The sequence below is a fragment of the Misgurnus anguillicaudatus genome, chromosome 8, assembly GCF_027580225.2.
Source record: "Misgurnus anguillicaudatus chromosome 8, ASM2758022v2, whole genome shotgun sequence".
NCBI lineage: Eukaryota > Metazoa > Chordata > Actinopteri > Cypriniformes > Cobitidae > Misgurnus > Misgurnus anguillicaudatus.
This window is the reverse complement of record NC_073344.2, coordinates 38,471,501-38,498,403: the sequence shown is the minus strand read 5'-3', so window position 1 is coordinate 38,498,403 and position 26,903 is coordinate 38,471,501. Positions and strand designations below refer to the sequence as shown.

At 40.3% G+C, this 26,903-nt stretch overlaps 1 protein-coding gene across 4 annotated transcripts in view; it reads left to right on the top strand.

Moving 5' to 3' along the window:
• The window catches only part of agap1 (ArfGAP with GTPase domain, ankyrin repeat and PH domain 1), a 216,578-nt gene that overhangs the window by 77,543 nt on the left and 112,132 nt on the right, over positions 1 to 26,903 (top strand). For all 4 annotated transcript variants that reach the window (XM_073870886.1, XM_073870885.1, XM_073870883.1 and 1 more), the window contains exons 2-3: positions 25,467 to 25,525; positions 26,052 to 26,139. In XM_073870886.1, the coding sequence (XP_073726987.1) occupies positions 25,467 to 25,525; positions 26,052 to 26,139 (147 nt within the window). The remainder of the gene's footprint in view (positions 1 to 25,466; positions 25,526 to 26,051; positions 26,140 to 26,903) is intronic.

Genomic DNA, 26,903 nt, shown 5'->3' with positions numbered 1-26,903 from the left:
TTATTAACCCATTGGAGCTGTGTGGTTTACTTCTGTGAAATATGGATGCACTTTTTTTAGTTTAAAGTCAAAAGTTGTTCCCTGATCCCTGTTTTAGTTGTAAAGCGTGAAAGAGCAAGGACATTTACTAATCCATGTGTTTGTCTGAAAGATGATGGACATGTGTATCTCAGATTTCTTGAGTGTAAGTAAATCATGGGGTAATTTTGATATTTGGCTGGAGTAATTCATCTCCTCTTAAACAGAGCTTTTTAAGTCATCAAGCGAAGTCATCCAGTATTTCTTAAACCACAATAACATATTGGAGTGTAATAAAATATCACACTGTCCGTTAATCACCAACTTGACATCATAAAATACTTGTATTCAGTATTTGGCGGTTTAACCCTAATAAATGACTACGGCAATACACAGGTGTTAGCCAATGAACAGAGGTCATTTACATACATAAACAGTCTTTGAGTTTCAGGATCAGAGAGAAGAGGGTGGAAAATACTCATTTACACAAAAAAAGAAAAAAAAACACTGACTAAAGTTTAGAAATAAAAACTCCACAACAATGCACATGTTCGGTTCTATTATATTCTGTTATAGGCCTATTAACCGTGTTAAACTGAAAGACCAGAAGCAATAAATTGTCTCTCACAGCAAGAGAGACATTTTCAGTTGCTGCTTTGCATAGAAACTGCTGTGCTGCCCACTGCTTTATTCAAGCATGGGATTTGAATAAGTTTTTGCCCATCTGTCTGCCTGTGTGGGTGTTGTCATGGGTCATAGTGAAAAACACAGGATTTGTCTTGTTAAATCTTTTCCATGGGTGTTTGCTGTCCTGTTATCTGGGCATTAAATGGAAAATAAAGATATTTTGCCTGGGAATATGATTCTGGGGGTGGGAGAAGCCCATCTGGGTGTATGCTGATTTGGTCACCAAAGTGTTTGGAAATAGATATGAAGGTAAAGAGCAAGACAGTTGTTAACATCTGCTTCTCAGCAGCACACTATATCCACATCTAATTGAAACTGATCAATTTGATTCTACATGTAGACGGTTTCAGCAGTAACAACATAAACAAATGGCTTTCTTGGAACAAACCTTAGCTTCCGGTAAACTCCGCAAAGAATCAATAACAACAGTCATTTTAGAGTAGTTTATTTCTGATAACAAGTAAAATAAACAACACGTAGATTACCTTACGTATCAAAAACGACAATTAGTTAACATTACTGTGTAAAATGTGTAGTGTACTACATAATGTATACAATCTTAACTACAGATCGGCTGCCAAAGCTTCTATCAAATAACGGTAATCCATGATCGCCAAACATTTGTTATTTTCAACGATGTATTTGTTCAAGAGTTCAGTTTAGCAACCAGTCAGACCATTAAACAAACAGAGACCAGAAGTAAAATTCCGCTCAGACGCGTAATCGCGTCACTGCACGTGCGTCCCATGAAACCGTCTATACATACCTGGAAAGATAATTTAATTCAATTTTATTTATATAGCCCTTTTTACAATTGTTAATTGTTTCAAAGCAGCTTTACATGAATAGATGTAGGGGAAAACTATTGAGAGAGATAAATATATATTTATATATATAAACACGATAGAGATATGAAACGGGTAAGCGGTTTAAACTGGTTCAGCCGGTGGTCATTGGTCAGGCATCGGGTGGGCATCACGTTGAAGGACAGCCAGTAGATCAGTGGTGTGATGACATTCACAGCAGCAGGAACTGGTCTGTTTGTCTCATTGTTCTCAGGGTCAAGGATAAGACAGGGAGAGAGAAACAAAATCCTATTAGCGTAGGAGCCGTTCGCATGTAATGAAAGTGTCATACAATATTGTGGTGTAAATCCGCTCGGTTTCAGACAGACTATTGCAGCATAAGTATATTACCCAGACGAGTTATGTGAGTGCTTTGTTCCGGACAAACAAACTATTGCGGGATAAGTACATTTAATGGACATTTTATGTGAATGCTTTGTTAAAGAAGAATGTCTTAAGTTTAGATTTAAATTGACGACTGTCTCTGATACTCGAACATTATTTGGTAAATCATTCCAGAGCTTAGGGGCTAGATATGAAAAGGATCTACCACCTTTAGACAGTTTTGATATTCTAGGGATAATTAATTGGACAGAATTTTGCGATCGCAGTATACGTGATGGATTGTATTGTTATAGTAATTCTTTAAGATACGAGGGTGCAAGGCCGTTCAAGGCTTTGTAGGTGATTAGTAATATTTTAAATTGAATGCAATATTTAACTGGTAGCCAGTGTGGTGCTAAAATTGGACTTATGTGGTCATACTTTTTAGATCGAGTAAGCACTCTTGCAGGGGTGTTTTGAACTAGCTGAAGCTTGTTTACTTGATTTGCGTGACATCCCAACGAGTTACAATAGTCTATTCTAGATGTCATAAAACCATGGATAAGCTTTTCTGCATCTGACACAGACAGCCTATGACATAATTTTGAGATATTTCTAACATGGAAGAATGCTGTGCGGCAGATGTTGGAGATATGACTATCGAAAGATAGATTGCTGTCGAACATCACGCCTAAGTTCTTAACCGTGGAAGATGCCACCACAGTGCAGCCATCTATGGGCAACTTGTAATCTGACATATTATGTTTGGAGCAATTTGGTTCAATAATAAGTATCTCTGTCTTATTGAAGTTTAGGATAAGAAAGTTATGTGTCATCCAGTCACTAATATTGCTTATATCGCTAATGCTCTTATTATACTCTTAATACTAATATTAATATACTAATACTCTTATTCCCTTTTGTTAAACACCTGCACAAACACTTGCATATTCCAGAGAAAACACAGGCACTTTACTTTAAAGCTACCTTAGAAATTATTTTATTTAAAAATGGCTGAGAAATTGCATAAGACAAAGCAATAAATGCAAGCTTTTGTGGCTTTTTCACTTGGATGGCATGAAGATGGCATGACCATGTTATTATTGAGGGGCAGCTGTGGTTTGCCACCCCTCATGCTTTTTGTTCTGCACCCTTGCGATTGTGTGCCTGAGTGCATTGCAGCTGCAGAGAAGATACATTAACAGACAAACATATCTGTGGCTTGCATCCAGAAGTGGGATCAGAAGGAACATCTTGTGTGGTGTTAGGGATTCAGGACTGTGTGTGGGAAAGCATATGCCTTGTCTGTGCCGCAGGTGTCACCAGCAAGATAATCGAAATAGACGAGAGGCTTTGGAAGAGTTTTTGAACTACCTTGCACCAGTGTTTAGTCTTTCTTTCTTTCTGTCTATTATAGTGAGGTGGGAAATGTGTGGGGTGGACTATTTGTCTGCCCTGCCTACTTTGTGGAAAACAGCAGTGGCTTTATAATAGTTGAGATAATGGTTAGGTGACTTGCAGGTTTGAACCCTGTGAGAGGGCAATCCGTAACTGCAGTCAGTGGGTTTTAAGGGTACATTTATATGGCCCTATGAAATCCATTTAATTTTTTCTGGAATTCCGTTTTATTTATTCTCAAATTCCGTGGATTCTGGTTTTAATGGTTACATTAAATTTCAGTAATCTTATCAACTGAAAACATTAAACAAATACAATTTACCATCAATTTATTGAGTTAAAGTTTTATTTAAAATTACATATAGGCCGATGTATTTTATCTGTCATCGTAACTGCAATGTTTTACAACCATGCTACTGACAATTAACCAAATGTTTATTTTTTTTTAATTAAATCATAAGACTATACTGATCTTGTTTTACTTTTCAGGCATCTGTTTTACATTTAAAAATATTAGCTGTGAATTTGTCAACAATCTATCATTTAACATTAGCAATAAATACAAATAAAATATTGCACAGTCCTCACAGTGTGAATTGAATGTGCAACTACAAAACTTGTCAAGTTAAGAGTAGGGAGCGATTTTCATTTTTTGTGTGTAATGAACATTTCTGACATAGAAAGCAGCAAGCTATATTGTCACTAATTTTTTTTGTAAATGTACCGGCACTCAAAACTGAACCGTAGCACACCACTCATTTGCACATTTTGTTTGTCTCTCTAATCTGAGGCCCTGTTTACACATACGTGGTTATTTTGAAAAACTAAGACATTTCCCTTTGTTTGCACTCTTTGTTTACGCGCAAACGGAGAACTCGCCTCTGAATACATTTTTTTTCTAAAAACTCCGTCCAGAATGGAGATTTTGAAAATCTGCGGTTGCACGGTTGCATGTAAATTGAGACAAACGGATGTTTAGGCAGCCAACGTCATACTATGCACCAGAGCTCACACCTACGTCAAAAGTGCAACCTTGTTCAAAAGAGGACCAGTAAGTGATTTGTTGCTGTTTTCAGGATTCTTATTGGCTTACGTGGGCTTGAGCTTCTCATTATACCATATATACACGGGTACGTTTCAATTAACACTTTTCTGAAAACTGTCAAGTTATTTTTGAAACCGGAGAGGTTGAAATGTCAGTTTATGAAAATAGCCGCCCACGTGTTAACGTAGTCAGAAGGGGGTCGCACACCAGACGCGCTGCTCAGCGTCGCGTTGCGTCTAGGACAACTCTGAGGTAATGTACACCGGAAGTGCACATTAAATAGCGCAAGCTTATTCAGATAGCATCTACTTCAAAATGCAAAATATACGTTAGCAGCCAATGTTAGTCATTAATGATTTGGGACAAATATGATGTTATTTAATGTTAAACTATGTGACTGCCGCTCTGTGACGCGACAGGGATTTAAGCAACTTCCTGAGTCATAGCTGGGCGCCGCGGACAGGCGCCACCTGTTGGAACCGGTGTGCATATACTCATAGAAAACAGTGTGTCCGATTTTTTTTTTTTTGTGCGCCGCTGAGCTGCGACCCCCTTAAGAGATTCAGTTCTAATCAGTGAGATCTTTGCTAATGAGCTAATGATTTGAATCAGCTGTGTTAGATAACAGAGAGACATACAAAATGTGCAGAGGAGTGGTGTGCTACGGTTCAGTTTTGAGTGCAGGTACAGTTTACTGCTCAAGGCTCACTTGTTTTTTCCCGTCTCTCCCAATAAATTCAGTATGTGTGAAGAGCTGCATACTTGTACAGATGAAGCGCAATATATATTTGAACTTAGACCACTGTTTAAAGTTGTAAAAAACTGTTCAACACAATGATGCCATACAGGATCAACGCAATTCAAAATCACTGATACACGTGCTACCATGGTTTCACCGCGGTATTGTTCCAAAAACATGGTTACTATAATAAAACTATAGTAAATGTTTCTAGGGGTTTGTCTCAAAAATAAGTGTGATTATAAAGAGGTCTGAGACCCTACTGCTTAAGCTGACCAAAAAGAGTCCTCTTTCAGGGACAGATACAGTGTGAATGTAAAAGGAACTCTGTGCTTTTTAACTTGGTTCACCACTTGGTCCATTTTAAGGGGTCTGAGTTTGGTTCTCTTAAAGAGGATTCAAAAGTGAAAGACCCTAATTCTGACAAAAAATTTTTCATACGAAGAACCAGCAGGTTGTAGTTCAGTCATGTTCTGCAACATTGCCATTTTGGTCACATAGAAGTTAAGTGCTGTGTGATTGAAAAATCAGAAGATATTTTATTCACAGTCACTGCAAAGGGGGTAACTGGCCTTTGATCAGGGTTTTACCCTGTCAGGCCCATTATGCCATAGTTGATCAGGATGTCGCAGGTAGACATTTCTGCAGTGTTGTGTATGTGAGCGGGCAGATACTGCTTTTCTAGTTGGAATGTATGCATGTTGTCCACCTTGTAAAGAGGTCACATCCTTTTTCCTGCTACAGCCAGTGTATTTCTGCTTGTACAGGTGAGACTCTATGTGTGTGTTAATTCTCCGTCATCACGCCTCTCCTGTTCCCCCTGTGAACCCGCTTTCCATGCGCTTTTCTGCACATTCCTTTCCTGAACTCCTCTGGGTTTCCACTGAGCCAAGCATTTCTGCCATCATCCATCTGTTAGCATTCAGTTTTATCATTCTCTTGTTACCTCTCTTCCTGTCCTCTGCTGGGGCGCGTCTGTAAGCTTTGCATCCTCTCTTTTGTGTGTGGTAGGGGAAGTATAGTCAGCTACCTTATGATACACATCACAATAAATGTTGGAATGAATATGTTTGAATATCCCATTCCCATGGCCACCATAATTTCTTATGCACTCTATTTTTAATGATAAAACATTATAATGTAACGTTGCTATGAAATTTTAAGAGTACACATTTAAATGGTGGTAACATCCATAAATCATGAGCCATTCCAATTTTTTTGAAAATATGCTCATTTTCCAGCTCCCTTGGTGTTAAACATTTGATTATTGTCGTTTTGGAATCCATTCAGCTGATCTTCGGGTCTGGCGGTATCACTTTTATCATAGCTTAGCATAACCCATTGAATCTAATTAGACCATTAGCATCGCGCTCAAAAATAACCAAAGAGTTTCGATATTTTTCCTATTTAAAGCTTGGTTATTTTCAATAGCAGGGGACTATTTTCGGGCAGTGCGTAATATCACTATGCCTGCTGCAGCCATGTTACATCAGCAAAGTCCTCGATTATTACGTCAGTTTGAGAGTATAGTTCCTAGCCATATCTGCCTAGAAAATGGCAACTTTTAATTTTCCTTTGGTCTTATTTTTCTTTGGTTATTTTTTTGCGCGATGCTAATGGTCTAATCAGTTTCAATGGATTGTGCTAAAAGTGCTAGCGCTAGAAATCAGCTGAATGGATTCCAAAACGGTAAGAATCAAATGTTTAACTGTGGAGGAGCTGGAAAATGAGCATATTTTCAAAAAAAAAAGGGAATGTCCCTTTAAAATATCTTCAATTAGTGATAATGCAATATCCGAAATGGAGGTGACGACCCTGTCTGCATACACACTTATTTCCTGAATACAGGAAAAAGCATTTTGCTGTTTTCACTGTATATCTGCAAATACCCAAGTGAGCACAGGGCACCCGATCTTCGCTGTAGTTTTTCTTGATACAGAATAATTGACCTTAAAATCTAAAATCTTATGTCGCCATGGCAACGGGTGGGTCGGTGGTATCCACTGCTGGCCCGTGCAACTGAGCAACCCATGAAAGGGCTCAGCTGTGGTTTTGGATACAAACTGCTTCCTGCCCAGGTTGCCCTCTCAGAGCTGTCAGTCAACAGCATGAGCTAAACCGTGCTCACGAAAATTAATAGCAAACAGCTGGCAAGCACGCGCACACAAACACTAAGCGTCGACTGATTGATGAGGTTGCATTTGAAAAGCAGATGCATGGATTTTGCACAGTTTTGGAAGATAGGAACGCATTTGGAGATAGGAAACCAGGTTATAATAATGTATGGTTCTGACTAAGAATAGTGAATTGTGGGGGATGGGGTTAGTCTGGAGGGCGTTCCAATGACCCGTGACCATTTCTTCTCTGGTCGGGATCTCTTACAATTAGCTGAAGGATTGCTGCAGAATCTTCCTGTGTCCCTCCCCTCCCTGTGTGCTTGTTTTACCCACTGTTTGTGTAGTTATTGTTTTGCTCACAATAGTCAGCTCAACGGCCACGGGCGGTAAACTGATGAAAGGTATTCATGTTGTTAAGTCTCCCTTACAGGGGACGCTGTGGACAAGAAGTCAGGCGGAACTACGGCGTGTGTCGCATGTGCGCAGGGTCGGTGGGGGGGCGCAAGCATGAATATTCATAGTGGTTTCATACGGTTACAATTAGGATTGTTGCATTTTGTAATTCTCCAACACTGACATTTGCAGCACAGATGGAAATCTCAAGAGTTTTATATTCAAATTAGTTTTTTATGTTTTGTTTTCTTTTTACATTTGTTGAAAGTTTTTTGTAGTTTCTTAGACCATAGAAAAAGAGCAAATGTTTTCATGCACATTGTCGCGGGGGTTTCCCTAAGTGTTCTGATGTTTATCTTAATGTGGACTGAACTGGAGTCTGTATCCAAAATAACCAGTCAAACAAGTTACCCGGACACCATATATATATAAACATATGTAGTCTCTTAGACAAGAGCAAAAACGCCCTTCCTTCTTAATGACTTGTGAGACTCGACTATGCAAATACACAGCTTGCAATCTTATTGAGGTTTAAGTTGGCATTCATTTCTCTGTTTTGTCTTTATTGCAAATCATGGCTGCACCGTGCGTTAATTGAGCAGTTAGCTGCAGTAACAACATGATTTGTTCCAGGGTTAGCATATTTGCCTTTGTGTAATGCAGGGATGTTTGCATATGGCTAAAGACGTTTATTGTGTATTTATTTATTTACTATAAGTAAAATTAGATTGTGTTATGTATCTCTGCTGATGGCACAATGAGAAAAACCCTACAGCATTTTAGGCTACATAGGGTGAGGATTAAATGAGCGGTGTCGCTTTTGTGACATTTATGAGAGATGCGAAAAGAAACGACAATTTGTCATCGCGAGTGTCGTTAACCCGACGTTAGACACGCACACCTCCCCCACCACTGCACGCTTCTCAAGCGTAAACTGCCCTCGGGAGAACCGACCCTCACCCACACAATGCAAGTGTCTGTGGACTCATTATGTATACACTTACAAAATTGTTAATGCTTCTTGGCATAGGCAGTCAAAGTTTTGTATAATTATTTCATTAATTTAGTTGTGAGTCAAGGGCTGCTTTCACACCATTAAATCGCAGTAAAATTGCCAAATTACCTTTTCTGTTGGATGAACAACATCTGTCATGAAAACATTCAATGGCTTGGTGCATTTTATTAGTATCCACACAAGGTGATTTTCAGGCATTTTATCATTTTGTAAACACCTTAGCAGGGATTTGTTATTTCTCAACCTGCAGCGGAGACACAGGGCTACTCTCTGTCCCTTGTCATTTCCCCTGTCCTTTCAATACGGTCCCTGTGTCTTTGTTATTTTAATTGCTAAATATTCTCGTTCTCCCTGTTTTCCATATTTCTATCTCTCCTGTAATCTTCCCATCTCTGCCAGTTTTGTCCTGACTGACAGAGGAACAGCCTCAGGTGAGATTTTCAAGAATGTGAGATGCTCTGAGTTTCAGTGTTTGTTGTCTGAGGATGTTTCGGATTGCCATTGTTACGAATCCTGGAAAACCCCATCTCATACTCCCACCCCTCACCTCTTCACCTCGCTCCTAGAATAGAAGAATAATCTACGGAAAATGGCTCTCTGCTTCTTTCTAAACAAACCGTTCCTGCAGTTTCGAAAAGCATGATTGTACCTGACAGCATCATGTCTTTTCTCACTAACCTCATTCACACAGCGCGTGTCATCGCAACAATGAAGTTATGGTTCAGCTCTTTAAAATGAGGTATTTACATGTAGATCAACATTCACAATGAAAAATGTCAGCAAACTGGACTGAAGCAGAGTTCAGAGAGCCCCACGCTGAAGCTTAAAAGAATAGCGTGTTACACGCTAATATCAGAGCTTATAATAAACAAAAATGCCCGTGCGTCATCGCAACAAGATATATCAAATATCCACTCTGATGCTGAGATCATTCACCAGCATACTAGAACGGCACGTCACATGCTTCTTTATAGTTTTATCATAAACAAAAATGCAAGCGATTGGTTTCTGGAGTGAGAAATAATGGATAATAACAAACTTCAGATGCTGTGGAGAAAAAAAAACGGTGAAGTGCAAGACTTTAAACACGTCATGTGTCTTTCCGGGATCTTTATGCTATCTGTGTGAACGCACACACAGATTCCGGCAAATCATTGGCGGTGTGAATGAACCAAAAATCTGAAGATCCCTGACATATCCCGGGTGCATTTTCCATGTATTTTCCATAATGTCTAGTGATTAATAGCATGGCTGTCTGCCGTGTATGTGGCTCTGTAGCAACTGCCATTTTCTGCCCATTTAGTCCCTGTCTGTCTAAAGTAGGGTTGTCTTGATTCAGATTTGTAGTAGTTGATAACACATGTCACAAGCTCTCCCACCCAAAGTGAAGCCCATAAACCCTCATGCAAGGAAAAGCACGCAATGCGCATGTTAATGTAAAACTATGATGATAATAATAATAACCATCGCCAAATATCGTTATGAAAGCGGGCTGTTGTCGATGTGTCTGACGATCGTCAATAAACGATACTGTTGTCATATCGGCACAACCCTACCCGGGCTTTGACGAAATCTGCTTGCGCTCTGATAAGACAATGCTTGTCGTTGTTTGCAATGCATGACGAGAAACGGACGTAAGCTACCTTCATCCAACATTACACAAAGCGACAAAAAAAGCATTTGAAAATTAGTTGTTATGAGTTTTAAAAATGACTAAATCCAAAATCTGTCAAATTCTGTGCCATCCCGTGTTGTACAGTAATTCCATTTTCATGCTTGGATTCCATGATTCCCTCCGTGTTTTGCGCATCACAGTAATCATAGGGCAGTGCACTAACAATGGTCTAGCTTTCGTTGTCACTAGATTTGGTTTTCTTTCAAGTTTTCTGATTTTCCAAATTCTCCTGAATCTGTTTCCATTAGTTTCCCCTCATGCAATGAGACTAATCTGTTCATATCTGGGCTTTGCCATCTTGACATGGTGGCTTTCATCTGGCCATTAGACGCCTCAGGCTGGCAAAGAGCGACGGCGGGGAAACTGTGACCTGGCATCTTGGCCCTGCACCAGCCTCTTCAACAGCCTTTCAGATTCCTGCCATGACTGTGGTCTGTGTTAATGCTCTCATTTACAGGCGATGACAGCCTGCTGAGAGTGCTTGTAAGCATTTTCAAAAGCTGTTGTGGGGGTTATATATTATTAGGATGAAAAGGTGCATGTAATGTTGGATAGCAGTTGATGAGGGATAGAAACCTTTTTAGCAAATGACACAGGGGTAGAAAGCAGACGTGGGTGGCCGGATTCGCAGGGCACGAGAGGACGACTGCACTGTGGGGACAACCACGCTGCTGGGTCAACCTACTATTGTGTATACCAAAGTTATTCTCCAGATCTGCGGTCATCTTGTTTTGAGCTGCGCCGTCTTTTGTCTGCTGGGTTGTTTTAAGCCTGCCAAGTGTCTTTGCTGTGTTGTCTTTATTCATGTGCTCTTCCTGACATTGTGGTAAAGTGTGTAGGAGCGTTCTGCATGTGTATGTGGTCTGAATTGTCAGACTTCAATAATACAATGAAAGGCTTTGATTATGGTAATTTTCAACTACTTAACCCTACATGCCACTGCTAAGTCTTACATTTAACGTTTTCTTAATTTTATCCAGAAAACCCTTTTGATTTTTGTGTTAAATGGCACTCTGCTTGACATTCTAATTACGCTGCGTACGCTGCTTTGTACGATCCTGCTTTTCTTCAGTGTTCTTGTTATGAGGACAATTCCAAAGATGTTTACAGGGCCAACCAGATTGTTTTATTTTGTGCGTGCGTCTTGCACACTCCCATTGTCATCAAATCACTGCTTTATTTTTTTTAATCATTGTCTTACTTTCAGTCAAAACAATAAGGGGTGGAGAAGTGGTTTGCCACTATGCGCCTCCATTGTCAAACGCTTATCAGATATTCCGTAATATGGCACGCTGACTGTGACAGCCGTCATGATATCTTGACTGTATCTATGATTGTTTTTCCTGCAGTCCGAGATAATGGTGCGTTATGTGTGGGTGGCTTTTTCGTCAAACAAGGAGAATTCTTGAACTTCTGGGCTTACCGATGGCTGTTTCCAAGCGTGCAATTCTGCCACGCAGATGTCTCGCCCTTGACAGTTTAAGTTTAAAAGAAAAAGTTGTATTAGTCTGTAGTTGTTATGACCTGTGTGGGTTGTGTTTCGTCTCTCTTTTAAAGTGGTCCGAGACTGGTGTGTGGGTTTGTGCTTTGCACTGTTTGTGTTCTTGGTGGTAAAAAAATACAACATTGTAAGACGAAATTTCTTGTCTGTTTACAATCCTTGCAAACGAAACTTGTAAACGAAGGGGCAGTCACTCTACACTACACTACACTACACACTACATTTTTTGACTTTCATTCACATAGGGGTGCACCGATATATCGGCCGATGAACCTTGCTATGCTTCTCAGTGAATTACGGTGAAATGCCGCTACATCCAAAAGCCAGGGGGCGCTCTCGTGCAGAAACTCAATATGCGCTGCAGACGAAGAACCATGCACACGCAGCTATGACACGCAGCTCCAGGAAATAGCTTAAAGATATATTTATATTTCTGTTCTTCAAACCTTTTAAGGTATTTTCATGATAATAAAGAATATGTATAATGATTATGTTTGACGAGTGTTGCTTTTTCAAATGCATGTTATAAACGACTCAAACTAACAGTGATTTCAGATCGATAAGGACTTACTGATCAAAAGACGTAGTACATGAAATAGCTGTGAATATTATTGGCTGTGCGATTAAGAATAGTTATCAGCCATGTATTATTAGTGTATATCGGCTAGTGATATCGATATATTGGACCGATTTTTACGAGTTTTATGCTGCTGTGTTCGCTGATTTTTCCGACATTATTTACAGACAGAGTGCTGGAAGCCGCAAGCGATTGCAGGTCATGTGACTAAAAACAACCAACCTTTCCATGACAACATTGAAAGCTTGGCCTAACAGCTGATCATTGCTGGACAAAGCAGGTTTTTATTTCTCATCTCTATATATATTTGCAGTAGTAAAGTGCTAGAAAGCAATATCCTTTGCTGATAGTTCCTCGTCATTGTGGAGAGTGCAGTTCATAGTTCCATAGCACCCTCACATGTTTTTTACTATTTGAAAACTAAGGCTGATGAAACAAAAATCGGTATCGGCATCAGCACAAAAAAAAACCCCATATCGGTCGATCCCTAATATCGGGATTTATCGGTGCACCCCTAAATTCATACACAGTGAGACGTCAGACAGAAAAACGGAAACGCAAGCTTGTGTGAAGATATTTCGCCGTGTAGTTTGGTGAACTGTGACCTGTGAATTTGTATCATGCAGACATGTGGCCAGTAGAAAACTGGTACATCACAACATGACTTTTTTTCTTTACTAAAAAGCAAAGATTGACACAGCACTCCTCGCCCATATTCGCAGTAATGTCCAAAAAATATTGGCATGCTCAAAGTGTAGTGTGACCACCCTTACAATGTATGATTCTATCCCTTTAGCATCTTTTGTAGTATGTGTGTTGAGCTGGTGAAGTGAAAGATGAACAAACCTTTAGAAATACTTGCAAATAAATCGGAACTTTACGTTTTCAGCACATTTTGTTACAGCGAGTCCACACAACTCATGCAGAAGTAGGGCAAATTATATTTGCATATAACATTTGTACTCCAGATGTGTTTTGACATGTATCAGGTGCCTTGTTAGCTTTTTTTTAACTTGTAGTGCTCCTCTATGGCTCTGTCCTTAGTAGGTCATGGGTTCAATTTTCAGGAAACACAAGCATATACTAATAAAAAAGTGTATATCTTTATTGCACCGTAGTTCGCTTTGGAGTGTCTGACAAATGTGTAAATCTAAATTCTCTGTATTCTCTGTGAGTTGTATGTCCTTTTTGGCAGTGCTGACTCAAAGACAGCCAGAGTATAATAATAGTATCTGTGAAGAAAAAGCAGAAGGAGGGATGTAGAAACTGTGCCAGCAGTATGGGCTGTCTGAGGTCGAATTAAGGCAATATGGCTATTTTTCTCTCTCTCATTTTTTGCTCTCATTGGTGCTGCCATGTTTTAAGAACACCACATCAGACACACAAAGGGAGGGAAATCTATATGCAGAACATAAACACTGCACAGAAAGTGGGGAAATTATGTATATTTACATCTCGGTTATATGCAAACCGTTTTACAGTGCAATTGGATACATGCGATCCCTGAGTATCAAACCCACGTCCTTGCTGGTGTTAGGACGTTTTCATTTTTCTGGATTCTACTTTTAATGGTTAAATTAAATTTAAGTTATCAAAAGTCATACACCGATCAGCCATAACATTATGACAACCTGCCTAATATTGTGTAGGTCCCCCCTTTTGCCACCAAACCAGCCCTGACCAGTCGAGGCATGGACTCCACTACTAGACCTTTCTATCAGAACCAGCGTTCACTTTTTCAGCAATTTCAGCTACAGTAGCTCATCTGTTGGATCGGAATACACAGGTCAGTCTTTGCTCCCCATGTGGATCAATGAGCCTTGGACAAGAACTGCAGTTTTGGAGATGCTCTGACCCAGTCGTCTAGCCATCACAATTTGGCCCTTGTCAAAGTCGCTCAGGTCCTTATGCTTGCCCAAAAATTGCAGTGGACAGTCCATCAAAAGTTGTCCAAGGAAGGGAAAGGGGTGAACCGGCTACAGGGTCATGGGCGGCTAAAGCTACGTGCAAATTGATGCACGTGGGGAGCGAAGGCTGGCCCATGTGGTCCGATCCAACAGACGAGCTACTGAAGCTGAAACTGATAAAAATGTGAATGCTGGTTCTGATTTAAAGGTCTAGTGGGGTCTATGCCTTATATTAACGATTGAGGACTGTTTGGTGGCAAAAGGGAGTGTCTAAGGCTATCTGTTCCAACTTTTTATTTTGTGTTTTACAAATGAAATATATTAATGCTGTTTCGAATAAGGTGTAAGTAAATTATGCCAGATTTTTGTTTTCTGGATGTGTTCACCCTTAAGGCACCTTGTGATTTGAATTCACTTTCTCAATTAAATTAAAAAAATGATTCTTTATGCATCTCAGTATTTCAGTTACAGCGGAGGTTGCAAGCTTCTTGAAACGATTTTGCCTTAAAGGCAAACAATGGCTGCTCTGATACACCAATAAAAACAGTATAAGTGGGCATAATAACCTAGTCTCATAGGCAGCTTTGCATCCTCCATTCTATGTTAACCACATCAGAGCCACCTTAAACTTGTTTTCAGTCAGCACACTTCTTTTATTGTGGCTATGCACAAGAGTTTTCTGGCATGTGATTATGTTGTGTCCCACGGTTGTGATTCCAGGGTAAATGCATTTATCCTGCCTTATTTTCAAAAGCTGACTGCAAAATCACTGCAGTGGAGTTCTGTTGGGTGCAGAATGCTTTTTGCTTGTTTTATGTAAGATATTGCAGAACAAAGCCTGTTCAGTTTTTTTTTTTTAGATGTAGTAAACTTATCCCATAATCTCAGCTGCCCCACCTGGTTACTTATAGCAAATGTGGTTTATACCACTGTTGGTTACTTTTACATGATTTTGTGAATTTTTTAGGAGAATCGGAATGCATAATTAATTTCCCCTCTTTTCGTCTGTGTGTGATCCTCTATGTTTGCCACAGGTACATTTGCTCAGACTGTTTTGGGAATGCCGCTCTGGTATGTTTATCATGTCTGGACTGCCTTATCCTGTCAGAAACCGAGCTCCCAGGCTTGAGTCAGTACACATGTTCCACTGGGCTGTTCTGGATAATCCATCCATGTTAAAATTACACCTCTGCTTATTCCATTACTCCCTTGCTCTGGCTTTTTATTCTTGTTTTGCAACCTACTTCCTTACTCCTTTTCTCTCTCTTCCTTTGTGTCATTTTGATAAAGAGCAGACATGTTCTGCTAAACGCTCTTATCTCCTGCTGTCTTTGCCAAGGTGACACCCAGAAACACTTGAGAATAACAGCCTTTTCACTGTCCCGATGTGTGTGCGCATGTGTTTAGAAAGATGTGCATGAAGCGTGTATGTTTGTAGCTTGTAAATCTAGGGCACCGACCTGGCTTTTCTGCTGCTTTCTCATTTAATATGCTCATGTGTTTAAGATTTATTTGAAATGCCTTAGTAACTACGGATGGATGGTCAACTGTGTCATTTGTGAGGTAGAGTAGTTTATCTAGTTCAAACTACTTTAAAAGGACTTTGATATTATTTATTCTTAGCGGAGTTTACCGGAAGTTACGTGATGACCACGAAAGCCGTTTGTTTATGTTGTTACTGCTGAAACAGTCTATGGGTTACTCATTTATTGATTTGTTAATTTTTTACCCATTTATGACATGCCACTGTATTGTTGGACAAAAAAGAAGCTGATTTACTCTGTAAGGGCAGCTGGCTACACTGTCATGATCTCAACCTTCTCAAACCTGCAGGCAATGCGCATTTGTGTTGCAAGTGCGGAAATGTTAATGCGAACTATGATGATAGTAATAATAGGATAATAATAAGTTAAAGCTATAATGGGCAGACATGCAAACTATCGCCATGAAGGCCCACTAAAGGCTCTATCTCTAACTGTCGTCGCTTATCGGCACAACCCTACTGTACGACAAACTATTTTTTTTGCAGAATTCAACTCTTTAACGGTGTAAATAAGTCAGAAGGCATTAAATAACATTAGACATCCCCTTTAAAGCATCTGATTGGCAACTAAACGTATTAACTAAACAATTTGTATGGAGTCCACATAATTGTTAACTTACCTTTGTATGACTAAAGGTTCTGCTTGTATTAATAGTGGCTTTTTCATTGTGTGGTTTAATATGGCTCTGTACCACGCGGCTGGGCTCAGCTCGCTTTACTTTGGCTCAGTTTGCTTTTCCAGTGGAGTTTACCGCAGCTTCAGAGTAGGTGGGATTTTAGACTTATCGTTACAGTTACACTGTCGACATCGTCGTTAACGCAATATAAACAAATCCTCAACAGGAGAGCAACAGAGCATATTGGTGTTCTTGACTCTGGGCATGTGGATGTTTTTTACGCTAAAAGGGAGTTTGGGAACTTATACAACAAAGCACAGATGACAATATAACATGGTTTGCCCGATGAGACACGAGGGTAACCAAATCTTTTCCTTTTACTCGAATTTAGCACTGACACAGGTAGTGACATTCTCTCTGACCAATCAGTGATCTGCAGTGTTACATGTCACGTTTTAGTATCAGTTCTCCTCACTTGGGACCTCAATCGAAGTGTTACTAAAAAGCATATTGGGTACTAGGTACTGTACATAGTTGACCCCCCCCCCAAAAGGAATCTGTACTGAACCCTACCGGACAGTACTATGCAATGGAAAAGTGCCAAATGATGTCTGGAACACATGCGCTAGTCAGAATTGACATCATACCGCTGAAGGCGACTAGGGAGATACTGTGATCTGGGTCAATATGTTTGTGTCAGCACATTGATTGAACTACTGCAGTTGAGACCAGCATACAGGTCAATGAGTTGGTACTGTATCGGCCACCGGCTAGCCACCCTGATGTACTGGGGGTACTGGGACAGCTGGAAACTTGTGGCCAAACTTAGGAAAACAGGAAACAGCTGTAACAACATCCTATTTTAGAGTGACGTCCAGGGAGCTGAACAGTAGCACATGGGTGAGCTATTGGGAGCCCCAGTGCAGCCTAGCAGAGGGTAAACAATGCAGCCCAGTGTGTCCTAGGAGCAGCGGGGAGCCGATGGACTGAATATTTTCCATTCACCCTGTTGGAGTGAATGACCCTGCCTCCAGTTGAACTTGTAGGCATGGTGCAGGGATACAATAATTAGTGAATAATAATTAGTGGAAAGTGCATGAATTGAAAGAAAAAGAGAATTTGTGTGTGTGTATTACGGGTCATTATGGGGTTGAAAACCAGACATTTGCCACATTGTGAATACATCCTTACTGTCCTTGTGATTTAGACGATTTAGTAAAAATGTTAATATAAATGCCAAAAGATTTCTGCAAGGTAGTGTGTGGTCTGGGCTGATTTGTTCTTTGCTGCGTGCTTTGTGAGATGCATCATAGTGTTTCTTTAGTGCTTTAGCGTTTTCACATAAACCACTGGGAAATGTTTTCAGAATGCTATTTTGGGAACTGCAGCGAATGAAAAGATGAAACATACTGATCTGAGTGTCTGGAGAGAAGGATGGGGGAGGTGGAAATCAGATGAGAGATGAAGATGAGAAGCGTAAAGTGAGAGAGATGTTCTGTTGCGAGTTTAAGCATCAACTGCTGTTTCTGTCATTTGAATTGAACTGATATCCACAGTACCCTGACTTTACACTCACTTCACTCCAACTGTGTATTCAACTGCTTCAGAGTGACTGGACAAGCCCTATTTGTGGCTCTTTAGCCTATTTTCTCATTTTTAAATCTTACTTTGCCCAAAGTGTTCTTGTGTTAGTATTTTATACTCAGTCAGTCTAGTGTAATTCAGTCTTAACCTCTGACAGCATCTGTTCACAGACCGTCCAAGATCGCTGCACACGTGGTTATGCTGTTAGCATGCTGCAAAAAGATTGACTTCAATAGGATGGAGCTCTCAAGAAAGTTAAACAAGAACTTAAAGATTTGTGGAAATGACATGTCATGTGGCCAAAAATTGAGAATTGTGTGATAAGTGTAATTTCTGCACCCTTAGGGGGCGTGCACACTAGGGCTGTGTATCGCCAACAATTTCCCGATACGATACGTATCCCGATACAAGGGCCTCGATACGATGCGCATCACGATACAAGACTATTTTGAATTACATTTTTGTTTTGAATTTAGTAACATTATTATTAATATTATTATTATTATTATTATCATCTGCTTATTGTCAATTGAATAAGCAGTGTTGTAACAGTTGTGTTTTTGCCATTAATTTATTAGCTTCTGGGGTAACTCATAGAAATACTTAAAATCCCAGAGTTAGTACTTATGTTTTTTTAAAGCAGTTTTACAAAGAGGGTGCCTTACTCTAGGCATTATATTTGTCTCTCATTATTCTATATCTATGAATATATTTATAAACATGCAGTCAGACTTAATACTATTTAATAGAAATCAGATTATTAATGTGACAGCTATAGAAAGGAGCTCTGTATCTCTTCTCTAGACGTACACTTTTCACATGCAAATCTTTGTCGTGTTTCTTCTTAAATGCGTTAGTACTGTTTTATAAGAGAGGGGCTAATAAAGCCCTTTGCAGTAGTATAGGCTAAGATATCTGCGCTTTCATACTGAATGCGCGCGCGCGCGAGAGAGAGAGAGAGCGCGCAAGTACGCGGCTCGCTATACAGGCACGTGCGCCAGCAAGACAGACTCGCAAAGTGAAAGTATACCCCGCTACATTTAACTCTACGTTGCCTACTCCGCGGGACACATGCGTCCTTTCCATATGGATCACGGATCAACAGTGATTCGTCACGTTACTTTTAAAAGTGCATCCGAATCGATACAGAAGGTGCTGTATCGATGCACGCATCGTCCGGCGTCCATGACGATGTATCGTCGTATCGATATTTTGAACACAGCACTAGTGCACACCAAAGCTTTTACGCCGCGGCCAGCGCATGTTTTTAATTGTTTCCAATGGAAGCTCAGCGTTCTTCAAATAAGCCAGCAGCTAGCGGTTTTCTTCCGCGCTGAAAACCGGCGCTCTGCGGTTTTTCCACGCTCAGCGATGACCGCCGAGAGTTGAAAAATATTCAACTTTGGGTGAAAAGCTCCGCTCGTCAATGTCAGTTCTCACACAGCCGTCCAATCACAGTGGAGGAGGGGCAGGACATTACCACAGCAGCCAACCAGCTTGTAGCTGAAGTATCAGCGCTACCAAAGCGCTCAGCTTAAGAAAGCTGAAAAAACAGTTGGCATTCGGCATTGTCCAGGCATTTTCAGCCACGTTTAAAAGTTTTGGTGTGCACAACCCCTTAGTGGCACAATACAGAATTGCAGACATAACAACTGAGAAGCTTAGATGCAAAAGCCGCTAAACACCACCTCTGTCGAAAAATGAGATATGCTGATATTAACCAAATGCTCTCGGCACGTGTTCATCAAATACTTTCACTTAAAATCTGCTTAATCCCGGCCTCAGGCCATTAAGAAATACTGTTTTGTTGGCAGAATCCAATCTGATAAAACATGCTAATTTACAAGTCAAAAACATTTCTTCGATTCTACTGCTTGAACAAATTGTAGTTTATTTGCAGCAAGTAAGTAGTGACACTTAGAGATTAAAAAGGAGATGAGCTTAAAGGAATCATATATTTCCACTTAAAATGCATCTTAATGCATTTCAGTCTGTCAAACGCACTTCAGAGCTTTCGCTAGTCTGTAAGTGCCTTAATACATTTTTTACACAGGATTTGCAAGAAAATCACAAGCTCCAGTTGGCTGAGTTTGAATGAAATTTTCCACATATTTTCTTTGGTTTGTCTTTCTTAGAGAACATTTGACTCAAACCAATTGTCTTCATTCAGAGAAATTACACATGGATGTAAATTGCTCTCTCGATTTTTCAGCAAAGCAAATCCAGCTTCAAGACAGAGGCAGATTTACGCCTTGACTCCAATTGATGGATGTCTTTGGGAGTTGTGACTCATTTTAAATGTGCCTTTTAGCGCAGTGGCTAATTGTTGCAAGCTACCCGACACATTCATTGCGGATTGCGTGTTAGTTCCGCTTTCATAAATCCTAATTGAATCTTTGGAGCTGTATGCTGCCGATGGTGGGCTGCTGTGGCCTAGTTCTCCAAGTCCCTTCAGGATGATTGTGCTCGGAGTTGTGAGTGTGTGGGGTTTTAATGATTCAGGAGATGCTAAAAGCTGCCAGTTCATGAAGTGAATGAGAGAGAGAAAGTAACAGGAGGAAATTCGGAGGAAGATGTGAAGAAGAAGGGCTGAATTAGGTCAGGCCATCAGACTCCAGGAATAAAAACCCTTATAGAGGCTTTTTACACTTGGCATTAACATGCGTTTTGGTCGATCGGATCACAAGTGGACGACGTTAATGACAGGTGTAAACGGTGTTCAAAACTTTTTGAGCTTCCACTTTCAACCACATTCAGAGGTAGTCGAAACCCCTTTCTATCGAATTGCTTTTGTAGTGTAAACGCACATGTTGTTGAATGTGTTCGAACAGCCACACGCGACCGCCTTCTCTTCGCCCATTTATCTAATCTAAGGTACTGAACACAATGTTTTACGTCTTTTCTGAGTTCTGGTGCGAACACACGGTGAAAAGCGCTATTTTTAGCCTTTCATTGATAAAACTAAAGCGGCTCATCTCCACAGTTTAATTTTGGAAGCGTGTGAAAGGTGCGCAATCCTATTTCATCAATTGTGCAGAAAATTCAGAGAAAGCTCTAACATGTACAAAACACAGTGCAGCATGTTTACTGAAACACAAGCAGCGGACTCCGACATAATATTAGTTCGCATCCATATAAACTCATCATTACTCCCGCTCGCATTTAAATGACGGCTGAGAGACTCGCCCACCGTCTCGACAGACCAACCCCGATAAATTGGCATCGGCAATATATGGGTTGACGACTAATACCAGTGACATTACTGAAAATGTTTTAAAGCAACTTTATTAAAATAAATTTCATAAAAAATCTTGTAGTAATGCATTTAGTACCATTGGGTAAATTTCTGCAGTTACAGTTTTAAAATCTTAACATTAGTTAATACACAGTGAACTAACATGAACAGTTGTATTGGCATTTACGAACATTAATTAAGTTTAATAAACACTAAAACTATATTGCTCATTGTAAGTTTTTGTTAGGTGACGCACTTACTAATGTTAATAAATAGAACATTATTGTAATGTGTTACCAAAATGTGACTACTGCCAACTACTAGTGGCGGTATTTTAGAAATCCCTACTTTTCATTTGTCTTATTTTTTTCTGTCTTCCATACAAAAGTGGGTGGTAATAGTGAAATCCCCTCACGGTTCGTCTCCATGTTTAATCGCTGAGCTCACAGCGAGGGGGTGTAAGGTTCGGGCAGGTCATGGGAAAATATGACTGGAAAGAATTGACGTCGCGTTGAACGTGAAACTCTCACTATATACACAAACAAATAAATAAGAACATTTAAATAACAGAGACATGAGCTTTCCACAGGGCAAACAGACACCCCCTCATTTATTGTCCCGCTGGAATATTTTTGCAAGTTTCATGTCTGGAGTTGATTTTGCTTACTGAACTATTTTCAGCCCGGGGAAATCGCTGTACTGCAGCAGGAGTAGTATTGAGTACAAATGACATCGTTCACTGGATTTACTTAAATTGGTACCTCTCGTGCTTCTTGTCCATTTGTTGGAGTACTCATTTCTTTCTGAACTGTGCTCTCTCATTGGTCTGCTGTCATTTCAAGGACTACCGTGAGCTGGTAATCTACATTTTTAAGCGTAGCGACACTTCAAGCGCATAGATGGTGCGAACGAGAAACAATATGCCTGTGATCTGGAGTGTTTGTTATAGACCTCAAAAACAGATTCAACTGAACAAAAACTGCAAAGCTTTTGTCAAATTCAGCTCACAAGTTATAATCAAGTAGGTTCTTATCAGCAGAGCCTTTGTCAGGAGATTTGTGGGTCAAGACTGAATTGTTCACAGTGACTGATCTCCAGACGTGTATGTGTCTCATACATTCTCATGAGAGTGTCAGAAAGAGATGCAGGCTCTGCTTTGTCTATACAGATGGTTTATAGGAGCTGCTGCATGTAGATGATGGAGAAGAATAATGATTTTGAGTTGTTTTAGGTTTTGTTGAGATCTTTACTACAGAAAGGATGTTTATCAATGAGCTAAGGGCTGCTGTCAGACAGCATTCAGGTTTACTTAGGGCAAAAGACAAATCTTTTCCCTGTAATTGTAATGATTTTCTGCTGCAATTTCTTCCTTTATGCTAATATATATAGATAATCTTACTATAGTGATTATCACAGTAAAAAAAATACAGAGAAAAAATACATTGCTTCACTGCAGACTAGGATTTCACTTGCAGAAAGTTGTACCACTCTTCATTGATATTTAAGCAAATAGCAAGTCTGTTTGTCAAAGAGGCGATGCAGTGATAATAAGGGCAGAGTTTGTAATGCATCATCGTCTTTGCCATCACGTCTCATGTGATGTTACAGATTGTCACACAGCCAGCTGTCAGGCCAGAGACGATTTTTTCCATCTCCACACACACACACACACACACACACACACACACACACACACACACACACACACACACACACACACACACACACACACACACACACACACACACACACACACACACACACACACACACAGGCAGATTGATTACGAATGAGGTTTTTAAAATAGGTTCATATGTGCAAAAATGTATTTACAGAAAATGGATCTACTTTTTATACCCAATCAGTTGTCATATATTGTCTCTTTAAATGATGCAGGTTTAAGTAACGCCCGTCTCTTAAAGCTTAGACAGTGTGACCTATTGAGGGTCACCCAGCTGAATATATGAAGCACTTCTCCCCAGTGCCGTGGTTTCCTTTTTATACTTCATCAGACAGCTAGCTTGTCAAAAGCCCTGGAGACAATCCCCAAGGGTTATGCATATATTTCTAGCAATAGTTTGTGTTTAGTGTGAGTCTCTGGAGAAATTATAGCCTGCTGTTATTTTGTGTCAGAGAGCAGATGACTGCACCTATTGCTTTGGGTAAGGTTATTTGTTTCAAATCCTACTGCGCTGCATATCCAGACATTTTAAGGGATCATATGCACATTTATAATGCGAAGGGTGTTCCGTAACTTTAAAGGCATAATCTTTTGGACAGTATCATATAGGACTTTGCGGTATATTGTGTTTTGGTAATATATCTGTATTTTGTCAGCATGTTAAAGATGAGACAATACCATCTATATTGCTATGGTCTGATATGACCCTTCTTCATTGCAACAGAAGCTGTGCCAGAAACGTACACTGAGGTCAAACATAAACTTTTCAACCAGCTTGCATGTTGTGCAGCTGTATATCTTCAAACAGGGAGGAAAACCTTTTATTTTCATACGCTGTTTTAATAATGGTGATTGTGACACCTGATACACAGCAAAATGTACATGGGTGGTACTCATATAAACACCAGCAGTGTACATTTAACACTGGTAATTTTGCTGTGTAGGAGGCCTTGAGTTTTCATTTGTTTGAAAATACAGAGATATAAATTAAGGTCAATATTGCCCAGCCCTAGCATCACATGGATCCTTTGCAGAAAAGGCCATGCTAGTATGCAAATTCAATCATTCAAGTCCAGTGGATCATGTGTTTTACTTACGCTGGATTTCCACCAGCTGCGGAGCGGCTGCGGATCCGCTGCAGAACGGCGGCGGAGTCAATCGGTTTCCATTCAAGTAAATGTGTGTATTTCCACTGACTGCGTTCCGAATCCGTCACAGCTCCGCCCATTTGCAGCCCTCCGGAACAAATACGCAGAGCTTCTATTTTTGCCGGATGCCGGACAGCTCCGCAGGGCGGAGCCATGACTATATTGCGTGATCTTACCTAAATTCGCGGGATCTCGACCTGATCTGGGCTGGTCCAGCAAAACGTCATAATTTAACATCATAATGGGCGGAGACAGAACTAGATATTGCGCGGAATAAGGAAACTGGTAGGTATTGGCGGAGGGCGGAGCCGGGGCGCGGCGGAGCCGATCGGCGGCCGCTCCGCAGTTGGTGGAAGTCCGGGGTTGAAGGAACACTCCACTTTTTTGGAAGTTGGCTCATTTTCCAGCTTGTAATAATATATTTTTGGGCGCTGTGTAATATCATTGCGCCTGCTGCACCTATGGTACGACAGGAAAGTTCCTTGATTATTACGCCGGAGTGAGAGTATAGTTCCTAGCCATATCGGCCTAGAAAATCGCAACTTTTCATTTTTCGTCAGTCTTAGTACATGATGTAACTACAAAAGTTTCAAATAGGAAAAATATTGAAACTCTTTGGGCATTTTTGAGTGCGATACTAATTGTCTAATCAGATTCAATAATTTATGCTAAGCTATGCTAAAAGTGGTACCCCCAGATTTGTAGATCGGCTGAGTGGATTCCAAAATGGTAAAACTCAGATGTTTAACTCTAGGGTAGTTGGAAAATAAGCCTATTTAAAAAAAGTGGAGTGTTTCTTTAAGGAGCAGTATTTGATTGGTGGCTATGAAGAGCATTCCATTCCAGTTATGATACTGCTTTAGAAGGCAGCTGCGTTTTGTGGACAGTAGATAACAATTTAGTTTGTAAAAATCAAATACACCAAACCGGAATGTCTAGCATCAGCATAGCCATTTAATTTAATAATGGAACGTTCCCGGATCTTACCATACACACATACTTGGCAACTCTTCCCCTGCTGTCATGGATTTGCATGCTTATTTCTGGGTTTCTCAGATGTCTTCGGAGCATTTGAGCCCACGCTGCACCTGCAGCCACTATTGTTCTGATGTAAAACATGTTGGGCAGCTGAGCGTGGGGGCAGTGCAGTCGATGTGGGTTCTAATCAAGACCTTGCATATTTGGTCATTCACTGTACTGAGCCTGTTTTGTGCTTTCATGTTGTGTAGTTGTGTGTTTATTTGGTACATGCTTGAATATTGTCTGTCTGGTTTTTTGTTGCTCTTTGCCTTGAGCAGTGTCTTACTCATCTAGTTCTTATCTGTAAAAAAGTCTGGACAGCAGGACAGAAGCAGATGTCATTTTAATCCAAATTTAAATTTTCAATTCAAATAAAGTCTTTCTGTTTGTGTCACAGATGCATTCGTCAACAGTCAAGAGTGGACACTCAGTCGCTCAGTACCAGAGCTCAAAGTGGTGAGTTTGTTTTTCATTACAAACATTCAAACATTGATTTGCATTATTTATACGTTCTTACAGAGGTGAGGAGATGCAGCTCTAATTGTATCGTGCACCTGTAAAATTGGCCAGTGCTTAAAGGAACAGTATGTAAAAAATGTATATCAATTAATCATAAAATGGCCCTGATATGTCACTAGACATTAAGAAATCATTTTAATTTCAAATACTTATATCACAGACAACAGTGGTCTGGCCAGGATATTGTCATTTAAAAAGTGGGGTTGCAGCCCTCAACTGATGTTTATGTTGTCATTTTGTGTATTGGCCATCAGTTGTGTGATTGCAGTACCAGTTTTAGCCACAAGTTTTGTTATTGCAATACCAGTTTTGGCCACAATCCTACATACTGTTCCTTTAACTGGCAGCCTGCCCCAATTTGAATTTATGAGGGTTGTTTCAGTTAGTGGCTTAATTGTAGATGGTCATTTTGTAATGCCAAAACATCTAAACCCTGATAATTCTGTGTGTTTGTGCAATGCAGGGCATTGTGGGTAACTTGGCGAGTGGGAAGTCTGCACTTGTGCACAGGTATCTGACGGGGACGTATGTGCAGGAAGAGAGCCCTGAAGGTAGGCGTTTTGTCATCATCTCTATTGTTACTGTTAATAGGTCTGTATTATGGTTGTGACCATAGTATCGTCTATACGATAGTCAGACATATGGCCAATAGCTTGCCTTCATGAAGATAGTTGGTATGTTTGCCAATTATAGTTTAGAATTTGTATTATTATAATCATAGTTTTAAATTAAGAGGCGGCAAAAACGCTAGTTGGACGCTTGAACATGTGAGTTTACTCGCTTCTTTCACGCGTGAAATTCTAGTCATTCGAGACATTCACGCGGAAATTGAGGGGCTTCTGCGACTCTGCTGAGACTCCACTCGCTTCCTGTAATCACGTCACTACTACAGCAAAGTCCTGATTGGTTAACGCGGCGCGGAAATCCGCCGAACTTGCGCGTTTCCCGCGGCAACGCTCAATTTGTGCGTAACGCATACCGCGCTGCACAATGCCTAATCGCGTCTTTGACTTAACATGTAAATCACCCGCTGTCCGCCTCTACCGCGGCTGGTGTAAACGCAAACTTAGGCTTTCATTTATAAAACTAAAGCGGCTGATCTCCGCGTCTTTCATTAGTTTCATTTTACGTGCATGTGGAAGTTGCGCGATCTTATTTCATCAATTCCGCTGAAATATCTCCACAGCCCACCCCCTCAAAGTAATCAGGATAGAAACGGTCAAAAGTAGACTAAAGAGATGGATTTAAATACCAGGTGTAAACAGAATGTGTCTCTCTCGTCCACTTGTGATCCGATCGACGAAAAGGATCTTAA